Source organism: Tupaia chinensis, unplaced genomic scaffold, assembly GCF_000334495.1.
Source record: "Tupaia chinensis unplaced genomic scaffold, TupChi_1.0 Scaffold138655_1, whole genome shotgun sequence".
In the NCBI taxonomy this organism is placed as follows: domain Eukaryota; kingdom Metazoa; phylum Chordata; class Mammalia; order Scandentia; family Tupaiidae; genus Tupaia; species Tupaia belangeri.
This window is the reverse complement of record NW_006198547.1, coordinates 1-7,558: the sequence shown is the minus strand read 5'-3', so window position 1 is coordinate 7,558 and position 7,558 is coordinate 1. Positions and strand designations below refer to the sequence as shown.

At 51.9% G+C, this 7,558-nt stretch overlaps 1 protein-coding gene across 1 annotated transcript in view; it reads right to left on the bottom strand.

The window, feature by feature from the left end:
* Positions 1–521, bottom strand: part of LOC102476567 (retrotransposon Gag-like protein 8B) — a 1,788-nt gene extending 1,267 nt beyond the window's left edge. The window contains exon 1 of the mRNA XM_006161499.3: positions 135–521. Coding sequence (XP_006161561.2) covers positions 135–326 — 192 coding nt within the window. The 5' untranslated portion in view covers positions 327–521. The remainder of the gene's footprint in view (positions 1–134) is intronic.
* Between the last annotated feature and the right edge of the window lie 7,037 nt (positions 522–7,558).

Here is a 7,558-nt window from a genome sequence, read left to right as displayed (position 1 = left end):
GCCGCCCAGCCAAAGCCGCGCTTCATCTCGGCCAGGACGCCCCGGTAATTACTGAGCAGGGGGCTGTTATTCTGGATGTAGGGGATCACCCACTGCAGGGCCGGCCCGGTGAGGCGGGGGATGAGGAACATCACCTTGAGGGCGTCGCTGGAGAACGTGTTCTCGTCCACGAACATGTAGGAGCCCGTCTGCACGATGAACTCCGGCAGCCGGTCGGTGTCGCCATCAAACGTCTCGGGAAAGGGAATCGGGTTCCTCCACCGGCACGTCGCCGGTCGGATAGGCAAGGCTAGGAGGGCCTTAATCAGCTGCACAGGACCATCCATCGCGCTGCTCTAGCTTCAGGGCTTTTCGCTTGGCTGCACCGCACTCAGCAAATCTCAGCGATGAACGTCACCGGAAGTGCGTAAAGGCGGAGGAGGATCAAGGCCTTGAGAAGGCTGGACAAGGAAGGGGTCTCCAGCACCTTCGTAGATTCCTCGCACAAGGTTGGGTCCCCTCTACTGGGCAGGCTTGTTAAGAGCTTACATGGGGAAGGGAGAGGGCTTAAGGGTGGAGCTAAAGCCCCTGGGGGCGGGGTTGTCACCAGAAAGTCTGGTAGCGGGGGAGGAGCCTAGAACCCTGATTACAGTGGCAAATATTTAAAAGCAATCCAAATACTGGCAACTCTTAGGAACAAGCAGAACTCTCAAATATTGCTAGTAGGAATGAAAAATGAGGCTACTACCATGGAAAATAGTTCAGCTGTTTCTTGTAGCATGAAACACTCATCAGCCCCAAATAATCCCACACCGATGTAATCACTCAAATGAACTGAAAACTTACTGTTCACACAAAAACCTGTGCATGAAAACATACAGCAGTTCAGTTCATAATTGTCCCAACCGAGAAACAACCCACATATTGTTCAACCAGGATAAAGAGAAAAACACACAAGAATGTCACTGTACAATGGAACAGGACTCCGCAATGCACAAGCAAGAACTATGGATGTATTCAGAGTTGAATGAACCTCAAAGGCATTATGCTGAGTGAATGAGCAATCTGAAAAGTTGAATTCTGTATGATTCCATTCTTATAACTTCGTGAAAGACAAAGGTAGAGCGATGGAGAGAAACTCAGTGGTTGCCAGAGTGCAGTGGTTGGGGAGGGTCTGGCAATGAAAGAGAGTTTTCTGGGATGAGGGAACTGCATTCAAGTCTGCTTGTTAAAATACACAAGACCAGGGGCCAGCAGTTGGCGGCTAGGCTATGTTGCTGGACTCCCATGTATTCAACTGTGGTTCGAATCCCGGACCCAGCAGCTTAAACTCATGCCAGGTGCATGGCATGCCCAAGATTCCGAGAGAATTGAGGAGAAGGAATTGAGGCATGACCATCCCCTTTGCGGGGTGTGTGTGTGTGTGTGTGTGTGTGATTTCTCCCTTTCTGTCTATCTCTGTCTTGCTGGCAAGTGCACATGCCCTATACCAAAAACCTCTGAAAAAAATGCATAAGACCATATGCCACTCCCTCTCCCAACACAAGGGAAACTCTTGACTTTCTTGGCATTTCTTGCCACTAAGCTGTTGACACAGAACTGAGGTTGTGTCAATCTTTGATTTGGAATAAGTCACATGAGGACAGGGACAGAGCATGGAGGTACCCACTTGCTCAGCATGCAGTGGCAGACTGATATTCTGGGACTACCTGAGTAGCTATAACCTCCTGTGGGCACAGCAGACAAGGCATACTGCGAGTTTCCCCGGTCACCCCAGCAGAGCTGGTCCCCAAAGCTCAGCCTAAAGTGGTTCCACTAGCTTTGCCAAAGTGTATAGTATTCTCATATGGACAGACTAGTCTGAGGTGAATTTCAGGTTGGGTAAATTCTCTTTACAAGCCAAATGATGTATAGTGATTGAATGTATGAAAAATAGGAATCAAATTAAAAAAAAAAACACCAACAGTAAATGCCTCTGCCAAAATCATACCCACTGACCTAAAATAGGGCCCAAATGAGGAGCCAAGGGACTAGCATGGTCCCCTCCACCCTCTGACACAGCACCCACATGAACCACGCCCTCACACTGCTCTAGATCCCCCAGCCAGTTCTAACATGGACTTTTGTGACTATTCTGAATGCACATGTCTGGTGCAGAATCAGGGAGTCTGGGGTTGCACACAACAATATGGGGAGAAAAGTTCTCTGAGGAGGCTAGATACAGCCTGATTACTAAGGTGGCTGGAACACACAGGGCTGACTGCACCAGTGACTGTGATGTGGGAGCACATGCTCTCCCCGGGGAGCACATGCGTCCTATAGCTAAGTTGAAAAAGAAAGAAAAGAAAAAGAAAACGGAAAGACTTCTGAGGCAGAAAAGGCTGTCTGGCTGGCGTTCCCGCACCCCTGCCCAGGCCGACTAGAGAAACAGCCGCCTCGCCCTGTGCTCTGTGCCCTGGCAAGTGAAAGGGGAAATTTCTGCTGTTGTCTGCACGAGTGCCATTGTGGCTCCCTTGTTACTCTCTCCTCAATGCATTAGCAGTTGCCCAGTCCTTTGCAGTAACAAGGACCGCACTTTCATTATCTGCTCTGGCAGTTACAAAAGAGGAAATGTCATCCGGCACTGCCCTACAAATTGGGAAAGGAGCAAAAGTAAAAGGCACGTACAACAGAGTTAGGAAAATACATTTGTATGTATTTTGTATGTATTTGTAAAGGACGAAATGATGAAAAAACAACCGAGGCAAAGGTCGCTGAAGCTTACGTGACAAAAGCAAAGCTCCTTTTCCTGAAAGACATCTATTTTCAAATCCCGTGAATGACTACGTGATCCATGGCCCCCACACCCCAGTACACTGCCTTCCAAACTAGGGGGCTGTGGCGTGACCCACACACAGGCTACAGAATCACACAGTCCTGGGTTCTAATCTGCCCTCTGCAACTGTCTAATGGAATGTCCCTGAGCTGTGCATGACGTCTCTGAGACGAACACAGGTCCTTCTTGCCCGGGTTTCTGGGAGCACGAGGGACGATGACAGGCTAGAGCTTTCGCTGGGCCATCAGAGGAGGTGCATGGGCTACGGTGGCCATTTCCCCGGGAGCTGCTGAGTCTGGCACGTCACTAGCCTTATCGTGCATTCGCTTGTTTCCATCACTGATCCCCAGTTCCAAGGAAGCCCCCCAGTATCTCACCAAGTTTTCTCCAGGTTCTTGCCTGTGGCCCTACTTCTTTCTGGAGGGGTTTCATGGCTCCTGTCTTCTTCGGATGGATCTTCCCCCAGGCCCTGCCCCTCCCCATCCAAGATGGGTACTTCTCATTGCCACTTAAAGTCACCCTGAGGGAGTGAAGGTGACAGTGCCACCCAGACCCATATACTCCTTGAACAGTGTACGGTGCTGCCACAATCTTCCAGCAGTAGCAACTTCTGTCTCGGGGTGGCCCTAGATGTCTGACATCATGGTCACCTGACCTCATGTATTCTCTCCTATAGAGACAAATGGACTCCACTGAGTCAATGTGCCCCATTAATTACCTAAGGGCCCAAAGCCCCGGGCATTACGAGTGTCATTTAAACTTTCACAAAGAGGCATGACTGGCGGCCCTACAGCCTGAGAAGACCCATGGGGTTCCCGTCCGCTGACAGTGCTGGACAGGAGGCTAGCTGATGGCAACAACCAGCCCTGGCCATCTGCTCCCGAACACCTCAGTCCCTTCCAACCTACCCACCCCACCAGCATTTCCTAGACCCTATGGAGAGAGGGCACACGTGTGGCGGGCACTAGGCTGGTGTGGGGTGTGGGCAAGGGAAGCTGGTTGCGGGCAGAGAACGGGCTACACTGAGACGCAGTTTTTAAGGCAGGGAGGGAAATGAGCAGCATGGATGTACAGGTCCAGCGGAAACTGCACCAAAGGAGAAGGGACTTGAACTGTGCGTTCTAGGGAAAACCTCAGGCTGGAACTGAGGCCCAAGGCTTGCCCCTCTAGTCAATGGAACCAAAGGATTGCTGTCACCTGCAGCCCAGATCCCTGTGAAGTGCCAGGGGAGGCCCACGCCCAGGCCCCAGCAGGGCTCAGGAACACCCAGGACAGATTCAGCAGGCTTGCTCTGCATTCTGCACAGTGTAGTGTTTAAATGACCACATTGGTAAGGACATTAGATGAGAACTTCATGATATGTTTGATATTTAAGGTCACATACACAAAGGACAGGTCCTGTACGTTCATGGGAAATTTTTGCAAGCAGCAGAAACTGCTGATAAGTTTAAAGAACAAATGATGTCAGAAAAAAATCGACCACCTCCCTAATTTAATGCTGCTATGCAGAGCGCTTAATAAGAACAAGGGTTGAGGGCCTATGAGAGGAGCCTCAGACACAGGGGACTGAGTTTCTGAGACCCGCTTCACCAGGGCGATCTTGTGCTTCCTGCTTCCAGTAGAGGTCCTGGTGACTTCTGAGTGGGGCAGACAGACAGGTCACCTGACCTCTGCCTCAACTTGGCAGTAAGAGAATATCCCCACCACTCCCACAATCCCCAAGTACACATTATGGCCTTCATGAGGGAACCAGAAGCATTGCTTCCCTCTGGGAAGTAGTAGATTACCTGCTTCCTGTGGGAGAGCACTTGACTAAATGAAGGGGAGAACTTCCAGCTGGTCTCTGCCCCTGCCCCCGAGCCCCAGTCCTCAGTGCACCAGATGACAGGGAGGGCTCAGCGCTCTGAACTGGTCATGCAGGGACACTCATGGCGGAGCCACGGCTTCCTCCACCACACGGGCATCCTTGGGAGTAATAACAATCCACCACACGGATCTGCTCCATAATATATTTTATTGGAAGAACACAGATATTGGATAGAATGCAAGACATCAAGTTACAACCATGTTTTAAAGACACAAAAATGAGGACAGGGCAGTACAGTTCAATGCTAGGTCTTGTAAGTGACCTCCTTCAAGGGAAAAGACACGAATGAGACATAGCAGGCTATCACACTTCCTGGGGCTCTCGTTCCAAACTCTAGACAGCTAGAGGACAAGTGGGTGCTGTAGAACTGCCATCAACATTTTTATTCAGATGTATGGATTTCCACCTGGATATATGACAGCCTCTGTGTTTCTCACACAATGCTGTGTTTTCAAGTACAGTGAAATGAAGTTCAATCTATCAAACTGACAAATGCATTACCCCCCACAGTCACTGTATCTGCTATAATGGTCACAAACCCCTGGACTACCGGTTACCCATAAGCACCCCCGATGCAAGATACCCTCCTACATACACACTGAAGGAGCAAGGCAACGACAAACAGCAGAAGCACTAAACGGGGATACCCAGGTCCCCATAGATCCTTCCCTTGGGTTCTGAAGTCAGAAAACAGCTGCTGGGAGTGCTCTTGTCGATCCTGTAGGGTCTCTGCTCCCCTCAGGCTCTCCAACACCCAGCATGTACGCTCCACTCTATGCCTGAGGATGTGTACCCTGGGCTTTCCCACCATGCTGAGTCCCGGGAGACGCAGGATCCCAGCCCCCGTCAGCTCTCTCTGGAGCTGAGAAGCAGCAGGACAGTAGGTCTGCACAGGAACTAACCACAGGAGGGAGGCCTAGACGCCAGCCCACAGGGTGACCTTTAGGTGGCCCACCAGGCGGCAGTCAGGAGCCTGCATGTCACCTCCCCAGAGTCAGCTCGGTGGGCGCACAGGGCAACTGCCTATGCGGAGGGACGTGGAGGAGAAGATTCACAGTGAGCAGGGGAGCACGTGCTGCTCATGGGCTTCGCGCACCCCCTGGGAGGCCTGTGCACGTTTCCTTTCTACACACCTGGCTCCTGACACCCGGACAGCTCCTCCCTGAGCAGACAGGTATCAGGTCACAGAGACAATCTCTACTGACCTGGGGAGTCGGCTCAAGCACAGCAGCAAAGCCCTGCAGGGTAAAAGAGGAGCAGCAGGGCCCCAGGAGCCCAGAAACCTCCACAGCAGCACTTACACGGCAGCACTCTAAAAGCACGTCTAGGGTCTCCCTCCTGACTGCCATGGATCCCACACGACCCCTGGGGACAGACGTCCTCGGACGATGACGGGCTAGAGCTTTCGCTGGGCCATCAGAGGAGGTGCATGGGCTACGGTGGCCATTTCCCCGGGAGCTGCTGAGTCTGGCACGTCACTAGCCTTATCGTGCATTCGCTTGTTTCCATCACTGATCCCCAGTTCCAAGGAAGCCCCCCAGTATCTCACCAAGTTTTCTCCAGGTTCTTGCCTGTGGCCCTACTTCTTTCTGGAGGGGTTTCATGGCTCCTGTCTTCTTCGGATGGATCTTCCCCCAGGCCCTGCCCCTCCCCATCCAAGATGGGTACTTCTCATTGCCACTTAAAGTCACCCTGAGGGAGTGAAGGTGACAGTGCCACCCAGACCCATATACTCCTTGAACAGTGTACGGTCCTGCCACAATCTTCCAGCAGTAGCAACTTCTGTCTCGGGGTGGCCCTAGATGTCTGACATCATGGTCACCTGACCTCATGTATTCTCTCCTATAGAGACAAATGGACTCCACTGAGTCAATGTGCCCCATTAATTACCTAAGGGCCCAAAGCCCCGGGCATTACGAGTGTCATTTAAACTTTCACAAAGAGGCATGACTGGCGGCCCTACAGCCTGAGAAGACCCATGGGGTTCCCGTCCGCTGACAGTGCTGGACAGGAGGCTAGCTGATGGCAACAACCAGCCCTGGCCATCTGCTCCCGAACACCTCAGTCCCTTCCAACCTACCCACCCCACCAGCATTTCCTAGACCCTATGGAGAGAGGGCACACGTGTGGCGGGCACTAGGCTGGTGTGGGGTGTGGGCAAGGGAAGCTGGTTGCGGGCAGAGAACGGGCTACACTGAGACGCAGTTTTTAAGGCAGGGAGGGAAATGAGCAGCATGGATGTACAGGTCCAGCGGAAACTGCACCAAAGGAGAAGGGACTTGAACTGTGCGTTCTAGGGAAAACCTCAGGCTGGAACTGAGGCCCAAGGCTTGCCCCTCTAGTCAATGGAACCAAAGGATTGCTGTCACCTGCAGCCCAGATCCCTGTGAAGTGCCAGGGGAGGCCCACGCCCAGGCCCCAGCAGGGCTCAGGAACACCCAGGACAGATTCAGCAGGCTTGCTCTGCATTCTGCACAGTGTAGTGTTTAAATGACCACATTGGTAAGGACATTAGATGAGAACTTCATGATATGTTTGATATTTAAGGTCACATACACAAAGGACAGGTCCTGTACGTTCATGGGAAATTTTTGCAAGCAGCAGAAACTGCTGATAAGTTTAAAGAACAAATGATGTCAGAAAAAAATCGACCACCTCCCTAATTTAATGCTGCTATGCAGAGCGCTTAATAAGAACAAGGGTTGAGGGCCTATGAGAGGAGCCTCAGACACAGGGGACTGAGTTTCTGAGACCCGCTTCACCAGGGCGATCTTGTGCTTCCTGCTTCCAGTAGAGGTCCTGGTGACTTCTGAGTGGGGCAGACAGACAGGTCACCTGACCTCTGCCTCAACTTGGCAGTAAGAGAATATCCCCACCACTCCCACAATCCCCAAGTA